The sequence below is a fragment of the Hippocampus bargibanti genome, linkage group LG20, assembly GCF_051943395.1.
Source record: "Hippocampus bargibanti isolate YZ-2025 linkage group LG20, ASM5194339v1, whole genome shotgun sequence".
NCBI classification, from domain to species: Eukaryota; Metazoa; Chordata; class Actinopteri; order Syngnathiformes; family Syngnathidae; genus Hippocampus; species Hippocampus bargibanti.
Window position 1 is genome coordinate 5,451,793 of NC_142753.1, and position 24,265 is coordinate 5,476,057.

Sequence of the window (24,265 nt, forward strand, 5' to 3'; positions counted from 1 at the left end):
TCTATCACATATCGCGGATTTTCCATTTCACTAACAGTAAAATGTCCATAATACTCTGAGATCCATTTATATTTGCATCTATTCAGATTTATTGTAATTTTCCTCACTGTGGCAGTCAATGTGAATAGTGCGGTATATTTAGACAGCTATATTGCTGAGATTTGCATAACATATCGTATGATAGTTAGCGCTCTGTTACTCAAATAGCAGTAATTGATCCCCTTGCCCAACTCAAAAGGGTTTAAAATTGCTTTTAGACACTACTTATAGCTAACTGAAACTTAATTCGGTCCAACAGTTCTTTACCACAAAGGTCAGCATCATTGTGGTAAGGAAATATAGTAGCAAGATCTATTTGCAAATGAAGATCTGCAATGATGGTCAATTAAGTTCCTGGGAGCCTAAAAATAAACAATATGGCTCCCAAATAAGTGTGCTCTTTTGACAAAGACGTGAGCTATTCAACAAACAACTGTTTAAAAAAATATATGCCAAAGGTGAACCTTGAATATGCTTGTGTGGTTACATTACATTTTATAGTCAAATGAATACAGCCATTATTTTGTCTGCCTAAATTTTCCACCCCAAAGAAAAGATTTCCACGCACAACCATAGCACCGAAGGAGCCAAGATAAAGGCATGGAACCAACCAGAATATTTATTTATTTTGGAAAAAAAAGTGAATTTCACTTCTTCTTTGTTGCCTCCTGTTTCTGGAGCTTCTGGAGTTTCTGCAGCTCATGCTTGATGATCTTGTTCCTCTGTGCAAGAAAAGTTCACAAATACAAATAAGCGCTTCCAGCCGTTGCAGGTTAAATCTTCATGAACAATAACAAAAGGTGAGCTATTTTAGCACAGAGTTAAATGAGCGCAAATAGCATCCGCAATATTGAACGGCAGATTCGACAGGAGTCTGATATTTTTCCTTCCGTCACAGGAACATGGATGTGCTAATAAGCCTGTTCACATTTTGGTGTTTGTTGGATCACGTCATAATTGAGGATCCTCTTCAATATAATTCTGAGTTTTGCAATTACGACCACAAAGTTCCAATGTGGATTTTATTGGATCATAGATAATTTTGCTACCATGTATTCGGAAGATTTCACGTGTGCTTTTTAAAACAAGATTGGACAGAATGTAAACACTCATCAGATCACTTACCATCCTCTTGGCTCTCATCACCTTGTAGCGGTCAAAGTCGGACATTTTGGCCCTCTGCAGAGAAATATGATAAAAAGTCAAGTTATATGCAGCTTCGGCCTTTAACAGAAGAGCCGAGGACAATATAAACAGCAAACTAAATCTTTTGTACATAATTTTTTTCCTTTGATCAAAACTGGTCTTGCAACCCTTTGGTACGTTGTCAGATATTTCAATACAAATATCAATAGCTTCTGATCATTTTTTTACCTTCGCTCTTGCCTCGATCTTCTTGGCCCAGCTGCTCTGTTCCCATTTCTCATTGATTCCGGCCTTCTCCCAGGCTCTTCTCACAAACTTCTGCCGAGCACTGTGAGCCAACACGCAAAAACAGATGTAAAGTAGGCAACACACTTTCAGCGGCTCGTGTACAAATCGAAGCGTGTGACATATACAATTCATGCCTACCTGTGAGGTACTTTGATGACGTAGTCTGTGAGCTGCATGCACTTGAAGGGCATTCCTTGCCTCTTCACACCAGTGCACGGACCGTCAACAAGAGCCTGGAAATGTGACAAACAAATCGTTTACATTTTCTCCAGCCACACACATGAAATCACAAAATCAATGATGTTAACTCGTAAAAATAAAAATCATGTTATTTTCGGAAAGCACTAACCCTATTTTGGTCGATGACATCGACAATGGCCACCAGTTTTCCGGCGTAAGGCCCAAAACCGATGTAGGCGACGCGACCAATTTCAACAAAACGCTTGTACACCTGAGAAAGAACACGTTAGAATGTAAAAGCAGGGAAAAAAAACTGTACAAAATACATAACCACAAACAATGTAACAGCTAGCCACGTCATACATATTTTTGGCAAAATAATTTGCTTTGTGATGGATGGATAGATGCACGGGTGAGTAGACATGTATATGCATTAATTGTATACGAGCTCTAATCGTTCACTGTTGAATATTAATTCGGACTAAATGCATTCAACAATGTGTGCATATATACATCACGGGAGCGAAATTCACTAAGAACCCGAAAAAAAATTCCAAGTGCGGAACATCGCTTGAGGTATCGGCTAACTGCAACGTTCGTGCCGCGTATGAGCCGGTATGAATGTGACAAGACAGTGCAATTTACTAAAAAAGCGCGATGCAGTTATATGATAATGATTACAGTTTTAGTTGAAACAGGGTTATCTTAGCAGCGGTGCTCTCGGCCCTGTCTCCCGTCAGGACCACGTTGTACTGCACTTGATAGCCGACATTTTCCCGTAATCTAATACAACCTCAAAAACGCACTCAGTAACGTCAGATTATTCGAGAAAGGGTGTAAAAGTGTTTTGGTTTCACAAATGGTCATTGCTGTGACAAGTTCAACGCACACATAAGTAAAAACGTCGTAGTGAACGTGCTTGGAGTTCAGGCAAACATACCATGATGGAGGCTCGCGAGCAGAAAGAACGACATGGCTTCCGGTAGATGCTTACGTCACTTCTGGTCAATGGCGCGCATGCGTGTTTCTTTTTTTGTCGTACACAGATTGAACACAAGATGGCAGCGTCGCGTAGTTGTGCTAGGCGTTTATTTTCACACAGTTGCTTTTTCCATTACAAACACAAAGCATACAAATGTACGGTCTACAGTACACAATACCTCTAAATTATTTTTCAAAATGACTTTTGCGATTCTCATGGTAACTTGATTGAAGTTGTACAACATTTGAGCCTATCCCGGTTAACTTGGGGCAAGAGTAGGTCTACATCGGACAATTGACACTCAAAAGAAGCCCCCCCCCCCCCCCCCCCGCCTCTCGGCAATTTAGTCTTCAATTCGCCATATATTTTCCCCATTCTGGTACTATTAAAGGCTTTCTGATTCTGAAATGTATGTTTTGGGACAACAAGTCATGCAAGAACAGTGCCTGAACTTGATACCGACTATGTGCATTAGAAGTATTTGTGGAAAACATGTTTGGGTTGATAGTCTTTTCATGTTCTAGTCGTTTTAGACTCGCATGGCTGGCACTGACAGTTTCCCTCCCTCTGCTTTAAATTGCAGTATAAAGTGTGTTTACATAACAGTCACTCATAGCTCATGGCGTGTTGTTACGATGTCAAGGCCTACTGAGGCACACACAACTGCATTTCTCAAGAAATTTTCCTTCCCACTTGAACTTCGTCACAGACGCTTTGTCTTGGCGTTTCCTGTTGCCTTATCCCCCCCCCCAAAAAAAACCATGTTTGTTCCGAGTTTGATATTTATGTACCCAACTGTTAGCGGCGAGGGAAATCCTGTCTGACCTGTCACCCTTCCTGTCTGACCTATCAGCTTCCCCTGATGAGAACACGGGCACTTGGTGACGTGCGGAGGTGGACGGGCATTTTATTTATTTTTATTCTTTTTTTTTTCATGTGAACCTTGCATAACCCACGTCTATAATCTTTGTTTGAGCAGAGATCCAATGAACGTACCTGGAAGTGGCTTTGGAAAGACATTTAAGCATGATTCAGAACGCGAATGCACACGGATGATGAGTTACACTTGTGAATGCAAACACACGCACAGATGGTTGCAGTTAGAGAGCAATATTTTAACTGAAGCTGACACTGGTGTTTCATGTTTGGAAAATCTGAGTAATGCTTGTTTGACAAATCATCTCTGATGTAGTGTAGGCTTTGTTTAATCAAGCTATGATGCGTTAAAGCAAGCTTGTACAGTACTGTACACGGAACAGATGTGGGGGGGCTCGTTCACCCCTTCAACTGAGGAGTGTTAAATCATCAGGTTCTCCACGCGGTCACGTGAAATGGCTCAGTTTCAGGTTCAGGCCTACATACAGTGCGTCGACGGAAACATTTCATGTAACTTTTGTGAATTTTAATGATCTAGAGACAGTGGTGGACCGTCAGGGCCTGCAAGGCCTTCTCTGCTGGCCTAAAAATATCAGAATCACAGATTGATGTGAATTATATTTTGTCCATGAATTCTTATAAAATAATTTCAAATTGTGTTTCAGCTTCCTTTCATTCCATTCGTACACGTTTTAAAATGCATAATAAATGTACAGTGATACCTCGGTTTTCGACCATAATCCGTTTCAGAAACCTGTTCGAAAACCGATTTGTATAAAAAACCGAAACAACACTTTCCATTAAAATCAATGTAAAAAATCTTAATCCGTTCAAATTCTAGAAAACAACTTTGTAACTATTTCATCGCATCAACCGGATAAAAACATAATAATAGAGCAGGTCATGTGTAAAATTCTATACAAACAAACTTTTTTCACAAATTTTTAACATCAACATTACCATCTGTACATAAAAATCTCTCTATCTTTCTGCCATGGGGCGTGTTGGCACCTATCCCAGCTGTCTTTGGGCAAACACAGGGCACACTAACTATTTCAAACCATCCTCTGGTTGCTTTAAAATCATACTATTCAGGAGATCTTAACCAAATATGTCAAATTCACCACCAAATATATCAATTTTCACAAAAATAAAACAACAACAATATTAATGCATTGGTCACAATGACGAAGACATGACATATAAGGAAGTGACGTATAAGGAAGCGGAGGGTAGTCGAGTGATGCATTCAGATGCACTTAGTTTGGTTGAGAACCAAATTTCGGTTGTATACCGGGGCATAAAAAATATGACATGACAACGGGATGAGAACCGAGAAGTTCGAAAACCGAGGTTTGACTGTACTTTGTACGGCAAAAACTTACAGATTGACAGGTATGAGCATTTAACCAAACACATTTCAGCCATCATTTGTTACCAGGGTCAGACATCTACCTGGGCGCCTTCACAATCAATTCCGAGGGCCCTGTGTCGATCAAATTGTTGCTCTAACCAATCAGATTTCGAGTTGGCAACCCAGAAAGGGGCACCAACGCCTTCTTAAAGGCCAACGTCAGAGTTTTCGCAATAGTTGCTGACGGTTGCCTTCTTGGGCGCCATCTTGGACTTTTTGATTAGTTGATTAGATAAACAAACACCTTTGATGAGAAATTAATAATTAGCAAGCCAGGCCATTTGGTTTATAGCAACGTCATATTTTATTCTAATTTCCAATAAACAGAGAATATATCAGTCCCTTATTTGTACAAAAAAATACCTGAACAGGATACAATGTCGATCCAGGAGCTGTGTAGACACTTAACAGAATATGAAGCAAAAGCACAAAAAGAACGAGTGAAACACAATTCACGTGTGGATATTTTGTTTGTTTTTTTCCTTCCCCATTTTCCTTTTCCTGACACGTTTTGTTGTTTGAATGGAGCTTATGATGACTTGAGCTTATGAAAACACAGTTGACAATTGGACTTGTTTGGCTTGACGATAACTGAAAAAAAAAATCAAGAACGAGTGGATGAAGAAACCAGAGGCACCACTAAAAGTTGACTGTTACGCTGAAAAAAAAAGGTGGACCGTCTTTCATCAACGCTGTTAATAAAATCCCTAAAGAAAAAAAAACATCAATGTGTGCGCGTGTGGTTAGCGTGAACGTTAAAAATCTAAACTGAAATGGAAAGGGTGAAATCAAACGCGACGTGATTGGTGAAGGTGTGAACTGAACATCACACAAAACCAACAGAGTCAAGTACAAGTTCCAGAGTGGAACAAAACTTCAAAATTAAATCGGAAAAATGACAAAGGTCAATAACAGGAAAAATGCTAAGAGTCATGAAAATAATGTAATATGCTGAATATGTATCATTTGATGGGAATATGGTCACAAGATTACCAGAAATATCATTTGCTCACTAAAATAATATACATGACTTTTTGATTGGAATTTTGCTACCCCAATAAAAATAATTTGGATATAACTATCTAGTTTTTTTTCATTAAAATGTGACTTTTTAATCATCCGGGGAAAATAACTTATTTTTCCTTAAAAGTTTGCAACTTTCCCCCCTTCTATTATTTCGTAATGTATTTATTGATGTATTTGCGTATTCTTTTTATTTATGTATTTTTGTGTAGGTACCTATTTATCAAATTGATTTGTTTGCAATTTATTTGTTTATTTATTTATGATTTAAAACTTGGCTATTACATGCAAAAGTTACACCCTGCCCCAACCTGCTGAAAATTAGGACTTTTATTACTTGCAAACAATACAATTTATTTCTCAAAAGCTCGGGACTCACCCATACGTAAAAAAGTTTTCCATCGAGAATTTCTAACTCTGCCCACTCGCCATTTTTTTTTCATTCATGGGACAACTTTGTCACGCGGCTATTCTTGCTTCCTCTCGATCCTTTCTTGTCACTTTAAAACATTTTGTCCTGTCGCTTTAAGTATTGTATATTTTTTTTCATTACTTGACATGTGACATGAGTGAAGTTGTAGTTTGAAGTCTGTTTGAAGATAAAATTTGCATGTTAAATTAATACTGTATTGTAGTGTCTATCTATATGGTCATTCGGTGACACACAAAAAAGTAAATACATCATAACGTCAGCGTATACATCATGAACAAATGAATGAAGGACAAAATAGCATTCTTCTTTTTTTTTTTAACACGGCACGGGCAAAGCCTAACAGCCATACATAGTGATCTTTGACCTAAGGTACAGTGTCGGGAGCTCCACCATCGTTTTCACATATTCATTTGGAAACCAAGGATGCACTAGATGGCTGCTTTCATGTTGGGCACAGTGAAAATAATTTTAAAAAAGGGCGGGGGGTGGCAGGGGGGGGGGTATAAAAAATGTCGACTGGTGTCTCATGATGTGTTTCAACATCCCCCCTCTCCTCTAATGACATGAGATTCTAAGGCACCCCCTTCAACTTTTCCGTAACGGTCTCTACAAGGCAAGTTGGATGGATGACCAGCAGTTGACAATAACAGTCGAGCCACACACGCGCACACACACACGGTCACTCACATAGACAAACACACACATTTATGCATCACAGGCTCATAGCTTACAGACTGGACACAAGCGGGCTGCAGGGGCAGGAGTGGAGGGTGCGGGGGGTGGGGGTGAGGGGTTGTTCAAGCATTATCCAATCCACGAATAAGAACCCCCCTCCGGTTGGTCACGTGGGGCAAAGTGAGATGGTGCTGCGCCTTGTGCGAACCCTGCTCTGGTACAAGATGGATTTTGTGGTAGGGTGTTGGGGAAGGGGGGTGATTAAAGGGCCGGCCGGGGAATGACATCCTTTGCACGCAAGACAAGAATTCAACAAATAATAATACAGTTCGGATTGATTAAAAAAAAAAAAATCTGTTCAAACTCGACATAGCAATCTTTTTACGACTAAGCGGCGGTGACGTTTATTTTCCAAGACATTTGTTCTTATACAAACTATAAAATAACCCACTGTCATCGTTCATCAAATAGGTAGAAACTAGCGTTTAGTTTCATTTCCCAGGAAATGAACCCAAATGGGAGTCCGAGGCATTCCGAGAGCTAGCCATACATACAACTCATTAGTGCCAGAAACCATTCCTCCCCTCTCCACCGAAAGCCTGGTTACTTGGCGAAATGCATAGTGCAGCACATAACAACTAAATACAACTTGACTGTATAATACCTTGTAAGGATGAAAGGATGACCCTTTCGGGGTCTTGTAGGCGGATTTGCGACTAGCCAGCGAGTTCGGTAAAATCGTTTAACTCATTCACTGCCATCCCCGAATTTGTTTGGGAATTGAAAATGGGACGTGGAGCGCCATTCCCGAGTTTGTTTTTGCATGCTTACATTTCTATAAAGCGCTGGCTATGGCCTCTGGGGCAAGGTTTTTTCTTTTCCACAATTGGGCAGCATTTGCCTTTTTTTCCCCATTAGCTCTTTGTTCCAGCTTTAGCTGTTGTTAAAGCGCTATATAAATCAATATGTATGTATTGCATTGTATTTTGGACACCCACCCTCATTTTAAGCTCATATAACTCCAGACCCATATCATTTAGGAATTAACTGTTTTGCTTCTCATAAAAGAAGAGAGTTTAAGGTTTCGTACGCTGCATTGAATGTTTATGTAGTACTAAAACTCAATATTCTATGGGTCGTGGAATTCGAATGACAATGACAAAAACCCTGGCACTGGAATGCACACATTTTTGCACAGTGAATGAGTTAAAAAAACATAAGGACAATAGTTTGGGTCAATAACTTGTGATAAATCTGTCAAAAGCACAGGCGTGTTTTAGCTAGAAATCTGCCGACAACAGCTAGCAACATTTATCTTCGCACAGTAAAACGCACCCAGGAGCAACCGACCCCCCCCCCCCCGCCAAAATAAAAGTAATCATTCTTTGCGTATGGATTAAACAACGTGAGCTATCCGAGACGGATTTTAGGGTGGATTTTGAAAGCCAGGCTTTTTGCCGTTTGTTGACCCATAGTTAGTATATAGTTTCGACAGTGGCATCACCCCCCGCCGCCCCCCCAAAAAATACAAATAAAAAAGATGAATCATTGCTGTGTGTGCATCTTCATATATATGTTTCAATTGTATGTACAAGGCTCAATGTTTCCACTTAAGGCAAGTGAAGCTCAATTGATTGTGTGTTTGGTGCGCAGTCAGCTGAGTTTCACACTTCAAGTCTTTTTGTTCGTTTCCACGCTAAATAATCATTTAAAAAAGCAATAATCGTGGGAGTGCTTTTCTTTGATTTTGTCTTTTTTTTTCAAGCGGGGTGGGGAGGGGAAGGCTAAGGGGGAGTGGCAGTTTTCAGGATGCCTCGACTATTAAGATGGTCGAAAATGTGCAAGCGGCGAGCCGAAAAAAAAGACTCAAGTGAGGGTTGGGGGGGGGTGGAAATAAAAGCAAAAATGACATTCACAAAGCTAACAAATCGCCTTTTTTTCATTTCAAAACGGCAAATTCATATGTTCCTCCTGCTCTTCCTAGTTGCACCTCCCCCTTCCCTCTCTTATGTCTTCCTCTTCTCTCTCTGTCTTGCCATTCACCCTACAGTAGTAACCCCCCCCCCACCACACACACACCAAAAGCCTCCTCTCGTATTAAATCCCATCAAATGGGGATCGACATGCCCGCTTCTCCCAATAGGTGGAGGAGGATGACGATGATGATTGAGCGGTGATTGACCACCCCCGCCCCCCTCTCCCCGCACACGAGTGCAAACTAGTTCTGCATTGAATCAACAGTAATAAAAACAGCATTTAAAATGACATCAAGTAATCAAGTCTAAAAAGAGAGGCTCGTCACGGCCTTCCTGATGAACATTCCTTTGTCCTTTTGTTTTTTGAGAAGCCCCTGCTTGTTTAGATCCTTTTCCTCGCACTTGACTTGATCCCGGACACAGCAGTAGAGCCACACACACACACACGAAAACACACATGAAAACACGCACACACATTGGTTAGGTTTGGGGTGGGGATAGGTTGGGGGGGGGGGGGGGTGTCATGGTTTCAGCTTATCCAGACTGGACTGCACAGGTTGAGAAAACCCTCCTGGATCCAAAGTTTGCTCGAGACCCGGAGGGATTCCCCTCCATCCCTGATGATCAATGAAGAAGAAGTAGGGTGGCGCTTCCTGCGCCACAGCTTATCAGGCCTGGGGGAAATTAAAGAGTGGGATCGGAAAAAAGGAGGGGGGGGGGGGGGGGGATTCGATGGAAGGAGAGCCATCGTTCACAAGCTTCTGTGCGCCATCACAAACGTTCCGGTCTTTGTCGTAGCAATGCAGGAGTTCCACAATCCGCAACAAGAAATAAGGCAGCGAAAAAAAAAAAAAGCTCGCTTCACTTTTTCACCCAGATTCCACTCACCGGGGGCAGAAAAATAGGGTCTTGGGTCTTGATGGTGCTTTAGGGTGGGGGGGGGGGTCATTTGTGAGGTGTGCAAACCAAGAAACTTGAAAGGGTTGAGGAGAAGGAGTGTCACAAGGCCACGGCGGTGCAGGGGTGTTTGAGCTTGCAGGGCAGCACTCCTCTGTTGAGTTGGTAGAACTCCACCAGGTGGATCAGGTCGGTAAACTTGGTGGCGCCGTCGTCCAGGCTGAAGAACACCTGACCGTCCTCTTCGCACTAAGAGCGGGAACAAGCCGCAGATGTATAATGGGCTCTTATCGCCAGCTCTTGATGTGCCATCAGATTTTGGATTAACGGTTAAACGGGGATGGGCAATTTTACTTTGCCCGCCCGAAGGCGTTTCACATCATGTTAGCATGAAGCTGGCTTAATTTGTTGGTTGATATTTAATATGGAGAGTTACGAGATTCTCTTTGATATGGTATGTAAGATTTGGAGTGCGAAAAAAAACACAAAGATGGCTCATTGCAAAACAAGAGAACCATGAAAGTCATCCGAGCTCGTCGAAAATCGATAGTCGTGATCATCATGAAAACATTTTTGGGGACCAATATCACTCTCTTATTATTATTATTATTATTATTATTATTATTATTATTATTATTATTATTATTATCACTATTATTATCACTATTATTATCACTATTAGCATTATCACTAGTATCATTATAACTATTATTATCATCACTGTTATTATCATCACTATTATCATCACTAATAATAATAATAATAATAATAATAATAATAATAATAATAATAATAATTATTATTATTATTATTATTATTATTATTACAATTATTATTATTATCAATATCATTATCATTAATGTCATTACTATCATTATTATTAGTACTATTATTACTACTATTATTATAATTATGATTAGTATAAAAAGAATTATAAAACGATGCTAAGAAGAATATTAAAATAATAATTATAATAATTATTATTGAGTTTTAGTTAATTAAATAACTACCAAATAAATTAGTTACTTAATCAATTGCATAATCAGTGTATTTATTTGTATGTTTATTTATTTATGTATGTCCATATTTATTCATTAGTATATTTATATATTTATTCATTCATTTGTTTTATTTATTTTATTTTTAGATGTACAGCAAAATGTGCTTTAAATTGTGAAAAAATGTTACAAAAGCACAACAATCGTGTTCCAAATAGCTGTATAGCCTCCAGAAAAGTGATGCAAAATGAGGCTTCAATTTTCTTGGGAGTGTAACATTGCGCTCTGGAGCAATGGCGAAAAAAAAAAGATCATGTGATCTAATGAGTCCAGATGGACCTTGTTCCAAAGTCAACGGGCAGGGGTATAAGAAGAGTCCAGTCCAGACCTTAATCCCATAAGAATCTTTGGGATATGTCAGAGAAGATTTGTACACAGGCCTCCGACTCTTCTTATCTTTCATACAAAACATAAAAAAATAAAATGAACGCGGCTCTGGATGGAAACGAATGTTGTGTGATTGCATAAGATTAGCCAGATGATGCCAAAAAGGAAATGCTTTCTGTAATCAAAGCTCAAGGCGCTCCATTGGCTGACTTTTTGGCTGCCTTCGGATTTTTCCACATTACGCAATCATGTCCCGTCCGTTTAGGAGCGTTTACAAAAAAGAAAAAGAAAAATCTAACCCGATTGCAAGCTAAAACACAAGTTTTTTAAAAAGCTTTTTTTCCCCATTTTGCTAATGATAGCCACAAGCTAACTCGGTTGACTTCTCAACATAACAATCTCTCTAATTTCACTCACCGGTAAAATTTGGAAGTGCTTGATCTTCTGGTGATGGCACATAGTGAGCACGAAGGCCTTGGGGTTACTTTGACTGTCCCGCAAGAGGAATAACCTACGAAAACACAAGAGAGAATTACCACATTTTCCGGGTGTATAAGTATGTACTTTATTACTGATAACTCCAATGTAGTTGTAATTAACTACATAAAACGACGTAACTATACGGAACTACATAAACTTAATTAAAACTACATAAAATATGAAAAAACAAATGTTCGTATGTACCGTTGTTCGTAACTCAAATGTTCGTAAGTAGGGTAGTATATATTTGTACAACTTTTTTTCATTCATAGAAGATGCACGTTATAGTTCGGTGCACCTTTTTATAAGTTTATAATATATTATTCTTCGGGGGTGCGCCTTATACGCCGGAAAATATGTTAAGTGAAAACGTGATGATTTGCCTGCATAGCATTCTTGACATGTTAAAAAAATAAAATAAAATCGACATGGCATATAACAGCCGCTTCCCTTGAAATGTTTAGGAAAATTGCGAATGATTCCTTTCTTTTGATTTTGTTTCTGTTTGGGGTTGCTTCCATCTGGATGTGATATGGTCGTGCCTTTTGTTGGAGCTCGCACATTTTTAATTGTTTTTAATATGAAGGAGCGTATTGGAAAAAGTGACTTGACAGGTTTTTGGTTTGTCTCACGGGTCAATCACGCTAATAGGACGATAAATAAGCTTGGGTTTGTCATTTACAATTGCAGGTGTAACCAACGTATAAACCACAAAGCTGTCTATTTGCTCGATTTTTTTTTTTGCAGGCGAACAGTAAAGTCTCCCCCCCTAGCACAAATGTCCCCGATGACGCAATCTCACCCGTCCACTTGGCCTTGCTGTATGATCATTTTGTGGGCTTCTTCTCTCATAATCCGACCATGAAACCAAACTTGCGTCCTATGAATGACTAGAGGACAAAAAGACGGACACGTTGAGTGCACCGTCACGAATCTCGGCCTCACGCTTGTACGTACGCCGTGGCGTCGGTGTCTACCTGTGCTCAGAGACGACGGGTGCAGGGGCGACGGGCTGCCCAGGACATTCATACGCTGACTTCGTTTCTACGTGACATGAAGGAGAACGAGAACCATCAAACACGGTCAACTGAATTGATTCCACGTGATTTGCTTTTACCCGCCATGTTTGTCCCTCCTCTACGGCGGCGCTTTGGGCCTCCACGGGGTTGTCGATGACCCGGCCGGTCCGTCCCGAGAAGTCCATCGCCACCAGGGAGTTCTCTGACACACTTCGCTGTTAGGAGAGGTGGGGGGAGGCAGGGTTGAGGAAAGGGGTAGAGTGGGAGTGGTGGTAAGGGTTGGCGAAGGGTGATGGAAGGTGGGGGGGGGGGGGGGGGGTAAAGGTCAGAGGTCTAACAAGCCAGACACACTCACTGGGGCATGACAAATCCTGTCTGCACAGAGACCCACTTCAGTCCACTTGGACATCACAAACGCCCCCAACCCCCGCACCCCCCTTGGGTTGACTGGCCTGGCTGCGGGAATCATTTTAATCAACGACAACTACTTGGAATGGGAAAAGACACAAACTTCTTGTCATGCAAAAAAGATGGCGGTGGAATGCAATCTAGGTTTCGGGAATTACTCTGTTCTAAAAAGTCGGACTAAAATTAAATTGTTCCAAAACTAAGACAAGACTTCCCATAGGAAATAATGGAGATACAGTCAATCTGTATTACACATGCAGAAATATGAGCGAAAAGATTACATTTTAGAAGAAATAATTAGATTGATGCATGAAAAAAGGTGAAATCAATATGACAAAAATCAAATGGATGAATTCATATTAACTCCTTCAACGCCATTCACAAATTTATTCGTGAATTGAAAATATGACGTAGAGCGGCTTTCCCGAATTTGTTCGGGTTATGTTTTGTCATGTTTAGGTGCCGATAAAGCGATGGCCTTGGCATGTAGCAATGATTTTTTTTATTCACAAGCGGGCAGCATTTCCCATTTTGCCATGTTATCGCTTTGTTCCAGCTTCAGCTGTTGTTAAAGCGTTATGTGAACCACTGTTTGCATTGCATTGTGCTTTGGACAGCCACCCTCATTTCACGCTCATATAACCCCAGACCCATGTAATTTAGGAATTAACTCTTTTTTTCTGATGAAAGAGAGTCTAAGGTTTCTAACGCTGTATTCAATGTTGATGTCATCCTAAAATTCAATATTCTATAGGTCCTGGAATTCGAGTGACAATGACAAAAACCCTGGCACTGAAGTGGACACATTTTTGCACGTCGTCTGGCAGTGAATAAGTTAATCAGAAACATGGTATCACATTGCAGACTACTTTTTCACCCAAACTGTGAAAATGCCTCTTGTATTATTCTTGATATTTTTGCGCATGATTCCAGCTTCTTTTCTTTTGAGTCAAAAGTGTTTTTTTTTTATTATTTCATTTTTTTACATAACGTGCATAAACTTCCATGCCGCCCACAAACTTTTTGGATGAGAGGCGTGGCACACCCTGGACCGGTCACCAGTCCATCAGAGGACTCATGTTAAGCTATCACGCTCGCATTCACGCCGATGAGCAATTTCGAGCCGTAAACGAAGCAAATGTGTTTCGGTAAAGCGAGAGGCGTGCGAATCTAAGTGAACAGCTCTGCAATTCATCAGCCAATTAATGGCTCAGTGTGGACGCGTGCTGGATGAGTGGAGAATTAACGTTAGCGTTAGCATGCCGGTCAAGGGGGATGATGTCACAAACAGATCCTCACCACAGGCGTGGAGAATTGCGACAGGTTGGTCTTCCTCTGCTGGGGGACGTTGTAGTTTTTATATAGGACAAGGCCGTACTGCCAAGACAAGAAGAAGGAGAAGTATCGGTGTGTGAAAGGGGTGAACGTGGAAAATAAAAATACAAAATTACGCATCGGTTGAGTCAATCGGGTACCTTTAGAAGTCTGAAGGCAGTCATCCAGCACGTCCGGCTCTGCTCGTCTTCGGCGCATAACATCTTCAGCTCCTTACAGTCCCCTCTGGCTTTACTGGGCTGCAAGCGAAGAACATCAGCGACATGTGACTTGACCACAAGCAGTGCTGCGGCGCATTGCCGTGAGCCTAATTTGGGACTGCGAGCGATTTCACCGCCCACTCATGGATTCATGATGGCTTTAAGATTCATGTATTATTGATTGCCATGGAAGAAAAATGCAAAAACAGGCGGAGAAAAAAAAACACATAAAAGAAGTCCAAGATGGCACCCGACGAGTAGGCAGCCGTCAGCAAGTGCTCTCACGAGCCTTGCTTTTTTTTTTTTTGGTTGATTTTGTCTGTGTAAGCTCTCAGTCGTACAGGAGTGGTCCATCGATGAAAAGGTTTCTTCAGCCGCCATCTGTACTTCTTTGAAGGTGTCGGACGTTTCGCTTCTTATCCAAGAAACTTCGTTAGCAAACTAAAGTCTTACTGGTAGTTTAGGCCCTATATATATATCCCTACTGTCCAGACATGGCGGCGCCGGACACAGCTATGATAGGTCCCTGGTCTCAGGTAGGGGGGAGCAGAGCATCGATGGTTGTTTTTTTGTTTTCTTTTTTCGCATTATGTTGTTGTGTGTCGTGTGGAACGGATCCACAAATAAGGCACAGCGAAAATATTTTTTTTTTCTTTCAAAAGCTGACCATGCGCTTCATAATCTGGTGTGCGGGAAACGTTTTAAAATACAGTAAAGTCTCGTTATATCGATATTCAAGGGAGTCCGAAAAAATATCGATATAATCGGGACTATCGATATATCCGACCCTGTTTGCATGTAATTTTCTCAGTGCGTGCATAGAAAAAGTATCGATATAACCAGGACTATCGATATATCCGATATCGATATAACGAGACTTTACTGTATGTCAATTGTTGAAGGTGTGGCAGAAAATACGGTCATTAATTATTTGAGGAATTAATCAATACATTTTGCACAATGCAAAACACAATGAAAACAAAACAATGTGAAGGTGGAGTATAGTTACCGACTAGCTTTCAGCATCTTTTGGGGCAACATTGCATACGATTTGTTCTCCCCTGCAGCTTTGTTGTTAGTGCGCTATATTCAATTTTCTCTTCCACCGACCTCAGCTTGACTTTATGATGGCCGTTAAAAATTGAAATTTAGCAGAACCATCTGTGGTGTAGTCTACCATTCTTGATTCAGTCGCCATAAAATGCTTTTTGACATTTTTTGCAAGTTCAGCATTCCACGCCACAGCTTTGCATTCTCTTCAACGCTGACGGTAAAAAAAAAAAAAAAAGCCTGCAAACTTTCTCAGGCGGCCAGTTGTCACCTCTGAGAGTTCACAGGGGGAGCCAAGGAGATTTGGTTTCACCCACGAGCATTGATTACGCACGCACAATGCGGCGCTACACACTTAGAGCAGATGAGCGTCATCGTCCGGGCTTTTGTCCTTTTCTTTTTCCTACCCTAGCAGCGATGAATTAATTCACGTAACCATAGCGATGATGCAGCCACCACCCGTCAAGTCAAATCCCTAACCCATTTCTGCACCGTCACCCCCGCTGACAGCATTTGACACGACGCTCGCTTAGCATGCGTGCTTTTTGTGTGTGTGTGTGTGTGTGTGTGTGTGTAAACGAGCTGGGGGGTGTTCAGAGAAGGGGGGGTGGGGTCGCATGGAAAGATTCTCTGGACCCATCCTGGCTTATCCTGTTGGGCTTATCCCAGATCAGCAGGTGACCCACCGCAGATAACGCCCGGAATGGGACGCACAGTGCTGAGTGTGTGTGTTTGACCCCCTGCTGGGTGGTTTTAACCCTTGTGTCCTCTGACCCACACGCACTACACACACACACACACAAACACGCAGACACACACACACACACACACACACACACACACACACACACACACACACACACACACACACACACGCACGCACACACACACACACACGCAGACACACACACCACTTGCAAAGGAGGTACATCTGTTACAAAGGGGCTTTACACTATTGCATAAGTGCCAGTTAGGCTTGTGTGTGATCAAGTTTTGGCACTTTTGCAGCATCAATGAAATGCGGTCAGATTATTATATTTTTTTTTTATTATAATTATTTTTTTTGTCGTCTGTCTTACCTTAATGGAGAACTGGTAGTCTGTGGGGGCATTGTGTAGTTTTCTGCCGGTGATCATGGTGAAGATGTTACTGTCGTCCAGATCGGACAACAGCTGCAGGTGTCGGGGTTCCTGTTTAGTCAAGAGAAAAAAACAATACAGAGATGTTACATCACGTAACTCGTCAAAAATCACGATAGGTCGTAATTCAGCATCCCATAGGAAGGTCAGTTTTCAAATCTGAAGTGAAGAATGATGCTTGTTATTGCGGTTTACATACAATAATTTGAAATTATGGTTCGGGCGTTAGCAAGCATCGTGGCACTTGATATGCTTGATTAGCTTTCGTGGGCCGAATACAAATGATTTCGAGGACCAGATTTGGCCCCCGGGCCTTGACTTTGACATCAATGTTGGCATCCTTACTGGGAGAAGCTGCACGTTGTCACATTCCAGTTGCCTACCTCATGTCGCTATTATTAATTATATTTATTTTGGTGGTACTTATAACTTTTCAAACAGAAATATTGGTCCAGGCACAAAAAAAATATCTATTTCACATTTAGAAATTCCAGCAAAATGTGTTGTCACAGCCGCCCGGGGATGGAATCCAGATTTTGCGTCAGCACCATGGACAAGGGGAAACTTTGGGTCGGTCAACTGACCTTTCTAAACCGGGGATCTTCCTGCCATGAAGCAACCTCGCTAACCGCTCCTCCACCGTGCCAGCAAATGTGAATCATGTTTCAAATTAAACCCGGGAGCGGTGGAAGAAACGACGCATTCCGATGGGGATGCAATTATCTTCCATTATAGTCTCAATCAAAACTGAGCTTTCTCGCAAAAGGGTCTGATTCGATTCCTTCACAAGGGACTCCGTTGCGTGATACGAATTACCTTGGAGGTTCCTTTAGTGGAGAAATAGAGGCCGGAGCGTCGCAGGAACATGTAGAGCTTCTTCCATGACTTGCGTCCGGGTTCTTTCAAAAATAGATAGCCTTGAATCTCTGGGCAGCTGCTTGAGTTCAGGAAGTTCTGTTCAAGAATAAGAAGGACGAGTGAGAACCGGGTCGCAACGCCAGCGAATGCAAACAAAAATAAAAACCAAACATCCAAAATGGCAGAATAGGGAAGAACGATTTTCTTCTATTCGTAAATGGCTTGCTGAAGCACCAGCAGGCAAATGCAATTAGCAGATTGCAATGACTGCGCATGAATCTTCATGCATATTTTTAGACAACAGATGTCCTTGTCACAGCCTCCAGGAAGAGAGGACACTTTTTTCCCTCCTCATTTCACTCCATTCAAGGACAGAATTTTGGATTTCCCCATGAAAACGGCTGTTAGGCACGTGCGGCACTGTGTGTGTATTGACTCCCCCCTTCCCCCTTTACCTGTAAGAGCTGTGATTGAGGGATTGTGCCATCAGACTCCTGACACCAAGCCACCATCTGCTCTGGAAAAAAGTTCTGCATGGAAAAACACAGCGAGAGAGAGAGAGAGAGAGAGAGAGAGAGAGAGAGAGAGAGAGAGAGAGAGAGAGAGAGAGAGAGAGAGAGACTTGACTTGAGCCCGAGAGTGGATGCAGTATGATCTCACCCGCTGATGTAATCCCCTTTAGCCAGCAGCACCACTCTTAGTGTGATTGACAGGGCTGCGGCCGGCACTCTGGGCGTTTTAGTGCGTTCATTACCACAGAGCTGAGGTCACCTGCTGGCTTTGACACACACCTAAATCAACGCCGGCAATAATGTCACCAGAAAAGGCGGCGCGGTGCGGCGGCCCTACGGGGCTGAGCGCGGCATATCAGGCGACCCCCCCCCCCCCTCCCGCCAATTGACGGGTGCGACTATTTTTATTGATGCCGTATCTTTAAAAAATGCTGAAAAGTGCTTTTTTTGATTTATTTGATATTTTTGTTCATTTTTTTAATGAGGCATAATTTACTGCACTGTAAGGGGCCCCCAAAAGACTTCACTTTCATATACAGTACATATGTATAAAATATCTATTCATCCATCCATCCATCCATCCATCCATCCATATTTCTATTCATTTATCCTTCCATCCATCCATCTTTCTATCCATCCTTCTATTCATCCATCCATCTCTTTCTATTCATCCATCCATCCGTTCTTGTAATGCAGGGGTGTCAAAGTCATTTTTTGCCGCGGGCCACATTGTAGTTATGGTTTCCTCTCGAGGGCCGTTATGAATTTGGGGAACCCATTAGAATGTTTAAATCCCTTCAAATATTACATATAGAGCACACAGCAAATTAATGAATAACCCGTTTTCAAATCTGAAATCAAGAATAATGACTTTTATTGTGGTTGACATCCAAAAATATGAAATTTTGGCTCAGATTTTAGCAATCATCATGGAATTTAACAAGTTTGATTCGCTTTCGCGGGCCGAAAAAAATGATGTGGCGGGCCGGATTTGGCCCGCGGGCCTTGACTTTGACAGCTGTGTTGTAATGTAATGTAATGTATGTAATATAAAATCTGCGGACCACGTGAATTGATGTGGAGGGTTCGATCACCCCCTCCCTCCAGTCATGAATGTAACACCCACGGTCTAAACGGGGCCACATTGTTAAACGGCAGAAATCACCTCATTAGGAAAATATTAGCATGACGCCGAGAATAAAGGTTACTTCTGTGTGAGCTAACAGACAGTCATGGTCGTCAACGAATGTTTCCACAGCTTAAAGCATTTGAGCTGAACCTACAAAAAGGACACGGAATTTGCCACAAATATCGTCTGCGCCAAAGCAGAATCATGACGGGGGAGTGCATGCGATGCATGCGTGCGTGTGTGTGTGCAGCGCCGCGTGTTAAAGCGACGCAGTCACAGAAAGGTCAAAACGAGGATGCGAGAGACTCACCAGGGGGTTCCTGAAGAATTCATATTTGGCATAGTTCTTCCTGAAGAGGAATTTGCTGTCGCTGCTCATGGAAGCTTGAACCTGAACCACCAGTTCGTGATCCTCCAGGCATCGTTCTGCCGGCGGGAAGGACATGGACAGACAAATGGACAGACAGACAGACAGACACAGACAGTGAGAGTCACGGCGATATCTTTGATATTGTCTGCTGGGAACTTTTTGAGGAAATCTCTCTTCTTCTTAACCCATTCACTGCCATTAACAAATGTGTTCAGGAATTGAAAATATGACAGAGCGCCATTCCCAAATTTGTTTGGGCTTTGGTTTTTCTTGTTTTGGTGCCGATAAAGCGCTAGCCAGACCTCTGGTAATGTTTTTCCCTTCCATGAGGGGGCAGCATTTGTATTTTGCGTTGTTAAAGCGCTGTATAAACCAATATGTATGTATTGCATTGTAATTTGGACAGCTGCCCTCATTTCAAGCTCATATAACTCCAGACCCATATCATTTAGGAATTATCTCTTTGTTTGATGAAAGAAGAAAGTTTTCCGCCGCTGCATTGAATGTTAATGCAGGTCCTAAAACTCAATATTCTGTGGGTCCTGGAATTTGAGTGACAATGACAAAAACCCTGGCACTGGAGTGGACACATTTTTGCACAACTAGCAGTGAATGAGTTAATATTATAATACACGCCTGATCTGTCAAATTTAATCTTTCCTTCCCACATCTTTGTGATAACACGAGGGAATAAAAAAAAGAAGCGAGTTTAACCGTATAACAGCAGCAAGAAGAAAAGAGGCACTGTGAGGCAAAAGCGGGGGGGGGGGTGGTGGTAGAGGGGAGGAAGTGGCAAGGGATGGCGAAGGGAGCCAGTGGGGGAGGGTTTGGCCGTGTGGGCATTGCAGGAAGATGATGTCATCTATTTAGGCTGATTGCCGGAGGGGGGGGGGGTGGAGGAGCCATAAGCAAAGTGCACAGAGGCAGCAGACAGGCTGACATTAATAGCTCACGCGGGCCTGTCGTGCACGTGCATGTCTGTTAATGTGGCGTGTACATGATTGAAGAAATAGATAGTGACAGGAGGTTCTATGGACACACGCACAAGGCGGCTTGAGCCATAATTCTTCTCCCCACGTCTCATTATCAAACGCACCCACAAAAAAATAAATACCTCAAGAAAAAAAATCAACCGCATACTAAAAACGAATGTGGCAGCAACCCATGGGTGGAAATGTCTGACCTTCGTTGTGTGTGAGAGCAAGCGAGGGGAATTTCCTATGGAGGGGTTAAGTGCAAAATGATTGGCCATGCGTGCTAGGGGCTCGTCCAACCGACAACCGCCATTGGTCCATGGCGACTCCAGGCCTCTTTGCACGCACCCCCCCCTTTTCCCTCTTTTTTTTCTCTTTCCGTCGCGCCCTCTTTTTCCCCCCTTCCCTTGTACCCTCCCTCTGTCGGCTCACCTCACATTCCATCTCTCCAGTACGTTTTTTTTTCTCCAAGCAACGCAGATGAAGCAGCAATGCACAAAGCGAGCCTTTGACTAAAAAAAAAATGCAAGTTTGGGTGTGGCAAAGCCTCACGGTGGACAAAGACAGACCCCGGAAAAAAAGGAGCTGAGTAAAGCTGTGAAAATTTCATTGTTTTGCTATATTTCTTTTGGATTATTATTGGGGCAGGAGGGGGGAAATTCTCAACATTGCTCACACGATCTCCTCCTCGGGACGTATAGAAGGCGTACAAAACATTTGTGCCACGCTCGAGTCACCCACACAATCGGAAACCCCCGTTACCCCCTCCCCCACTGCAACATAAAGGTTCTCTAAATCAAACAACCTGCACAGCTTTTTGTGTTTGAATAACACCCCGGGAGAGGTGTTTGACCTCATTAAACACGCTAAAGCTAGGTGGTCTTAAACATGCATCAATACAGAACATGACCACATTGGGTCACTTTTTGTGCATGGGAGGGCGGGGGAGGGGGGTTAAAAGGTCAAGCTTCACGTCTGCAAATGCATTACCAAAGTGCGAAATGTAGCATTGAGATTTTAAGTGAATACAAGCTTTGGGCTAGGTTGAATTTGGGCTAGGTCGAATTTGGCCCAAGTCGAGTTTAGGCACGGTCGAATTTAGGCTTGGTCGAATTTCGGGTAGCATTGAGATTTGGGCTAAGTGGAATACAATTTGGGCTTGCTTTGGGCTAGGTTGAATTTGGGCTAGGTCGAATTTGGCCCAAGTCGAGTTTAGGCACGGTCGAATTTAGGCTTGGTCGAATTTCGGGTAGGTTGATTTTCGGGTAGGTTGAATTTGGGCTCGGTGGAATTGGGGCTCGGTCTAATTTGGGCTTGTTCGAATTTGGGCTAGGTTGAATTTGGGCTAAGTCGAATTTGGCCCAAGTCGAATTTAGGGTAGATCGAATTTAGGGTAGGTCGAATTTAGGGTAGGTCGAATTTAGGGTAGGTCGACTTTGGGCTAGATCCAATTTGGGACAGGTCGAATTTGGCCCTGGTCGAATTTGGGCTATGTCTAATTTGGGCTAGGTTCAATTTAGGCTAGATCAAATTAGGTCTAAGTTGAATTTGGGATAAGTCTAATTTCTGGATCACAAAATGAAATGCTGCCAGCGACTTAATTTGAAATTGTAAGAAAAAATTCCATTATTGGAGCGCTTTTATGAATAGACAAGCCGCTTTTAAGTCCATTTTAAGGCAATGCATTATTTGTGTGCCAAGGGGAGGACCACAATTTGGATGATATTCCGAAAAAATGGTGAGAAATCCTGTCGGAGATGATGGTGAAAACCTGACCTCCACGTGATTCAAGTTGAATTTGTTTGAGAAAAGACCCGAGTGGTTTTGACAAAAGGCAGACGGCAGCGGCGCTTACCAAGGCCCAGGATGGGGTGGTGCTCCACCAGCGTCCAGGCGTTGTCGTCCACACAGTGGCTCTTGTAGACCAGGAGCTGGCATACGTCCCTGGCGGTCATGTCCGCTGGGATTTCCACCACTTTGCCGGCCCCGTCCTCACTCCACACCTTCACTATCTGGAAAAAAAGACACGCGGAGGCCCAGGTCACGCTCGTCGCAGGCTGGAAGAAGTCCCGGAGCGACGCGGCCTAAGCCGCTTCACGGGAAAATTCAATTGTCAGAAAGACGGGGACGAATCGGATCCCCAACGTCCGTTTACCTCCATCGCCGCATGCTCTGTAAAGTCCATCCTTAAAGTCCCGCTCGCTTTTCCTCCCCAACAAGAGTTCCTTTTTTAAAAAAATAGGCAGCAAAGTCCCGGAAACTGGCGCCTGCGCGCCGGGTTCAGCCCTTTTGTCCACGGCTCAACCAAACTCCCTCACACGCACATCCCCGACCGGATATGCATGTAAACTTGCTTGCGCACATCGCACGGTGACGCGTTTTCTGCCGCGCCGACGCCGAGGGCGCCAGGGGTAAAAGTAAAAAAATATTCACAGTCGGGGGACATATTTGGAAAGATGTCCTTGAACAAAAAATGCCAGCGCCGGGAGCAGCGAGCGGGCACAGTTCAAAGCGCAAGGACCGCCCCATTGTTGCGCCATTTTGAACCATTTCGGAGACAAGCGCCCAAAGCGACGTTTAAACTCTGCTGTAATTTTGCCCGAGAGTGCGTTTGCTGCGCCGATAACCACAGAGCAGCTGCTTCACACCACTCCATCTGCACGGTTACGCACACATACAAAAAAATTGCTCTTGGATGCAGCAGGAAATATGCACGAATGAAAAAAAAAATGAGTGCATGAACACCAGAAAGTGTTTGAAAACCAAATCGGTGACGCACATTAGGTCAAAGAGAAGGCGCTTGCACGACGACGCGCGTGCGCGCGTATGCTAGCACACCTACGTACTTCACATCCTGCGCCTAACGCCGGCGTTCCGCTAGCAAACTCCGCACAGAAAGCAAACGGGAACAACTGTTGGGAATGACACGGAACGAGAAACAAAAGGAGCTCACGGACTACTCGGGGGTGAAGGGGAGGATCAAGCCTAAAAATACCCCCCCCCCCCCTACCCCCACCCGCACCTCCTCCTGCGATTCGGAAATATCCCCGCCGCCGAAAAATGGCACACGGCAACAGAAGCACCTCCGCGGCGACGCTAAGAGAGAGCCTTTGAACACTAGCAAGGAAGAGAGGGGGGGAGGGAAAAATGTCACAGTGCTGCCTGCCCCTCCCCCAAATAAAAAGAGTGATTTCATGACATGTGACTTTTGTTTGAGAAAAGTTTGTGAAACATTGACAAGGGGGGGAGGGAAACGGAAAGCAGTGGAGGGAAGGAGGAGGATGGTGGAGGCCAGGGGGGGGCTCGATGCCTGCACTTTGCCAACCGTGCACACACACACACACACACACACCGTGTTCAAGACAGTCTCTCAAAGACACAATCCAGATAAAAAAATGAAGGAAATCACAATCCAAGTCTCTTACCTCCGCAGCCTGAAAGAGGCAACAGTCTGGAGAGCAGGATGGCATTTTCACA

The 24,265-nt window shown here is 43.0% G+C and overlaps 2 protein-coding genes across 3 annotated transcripts in view; both read right to left on the reverse strand.

Annotated features, from left to right (window-relative positions):
- Positions 1-632: 632 nt before the first annotated feature.
- Positions 633-2,646, reverse strand: rpl14 (ribosomal protein L14). The gene is made up of 6 exons (XM_089023249.1): positions 2,594-2,646; positions 1,823-1,924; positions 1,612-1,706; positions 1,414-1,513; positions 1,165-1,218; positions 633-761 (listed from the first exon to the last, which is right to left on the reverse strand). The coding sequence occupies exons 1-6, from the start codon at positions 2,594-2,596 to the stop codon at positions 687-689; spliced, it is 429 nt and encodes a 142-aa protein (XP_088879375.1). The 5' UTR covers positions 2,597-2,646; the 3' UTR covers positions 633-686.
- A 2,559-nt stretch (positions 2,647-5,205) lies between these two features.
- LOC148882800 (growth factor receptor-bound protein 10-like) overlaps positions 5,206-24,265 on the reverse strand; it is a 38,498-nt gene continuing 19,438 nt past the window's right edge. For both annotated transcript variants that reach the window (XM_089023097.1, XM_089023098.1), the window contains 12 exons: positions 22,644-22,800; positions 19,755-19,870; positions 18,259-18,333; positions 17,762-17,899; positions 16,886-16,996; positions 14,697-14,795; positions 14,521-14,598; positions 12,912-13,028; positions 12,772-12,838; positions 12,597-12,684; positions 11,732-11,825; positions 5,206-10,178 (listed from right to left, as the gene is read on the reverse strand). In XM_089023097.1, coding sequence (XP_088879223.1) covers positions 10,032-10,178; positions 11,732-11,825; positions 12,597-12,684; positions 12,772-12,838; positions 12,912-13,028; positions 14,521-14,598; positions 14,697-14,795; positions 16,886-16,996; positions 17,762-17,899; positions 18,259-18,333; positions 19,755-19,870; positions 22,644-22,800 — 1,287 coding nt within the window. In that variant the 3' untranslated portion in view covers positions 5,206-10,031. The remainder of the gene's footprint in view (positions 10,179-11,731; positions 11,826-12,596; positions 12,685-12,771; positions 12,839-12,911; positions 13,029-14,520; positions 14,599-14,696; positions 14,796-16,885; positions 16,997-17,761; positions 17,900-18,258; positions 18,334-19,754; positions 19,871-22,643; positions 22,801-24,265) is intronic.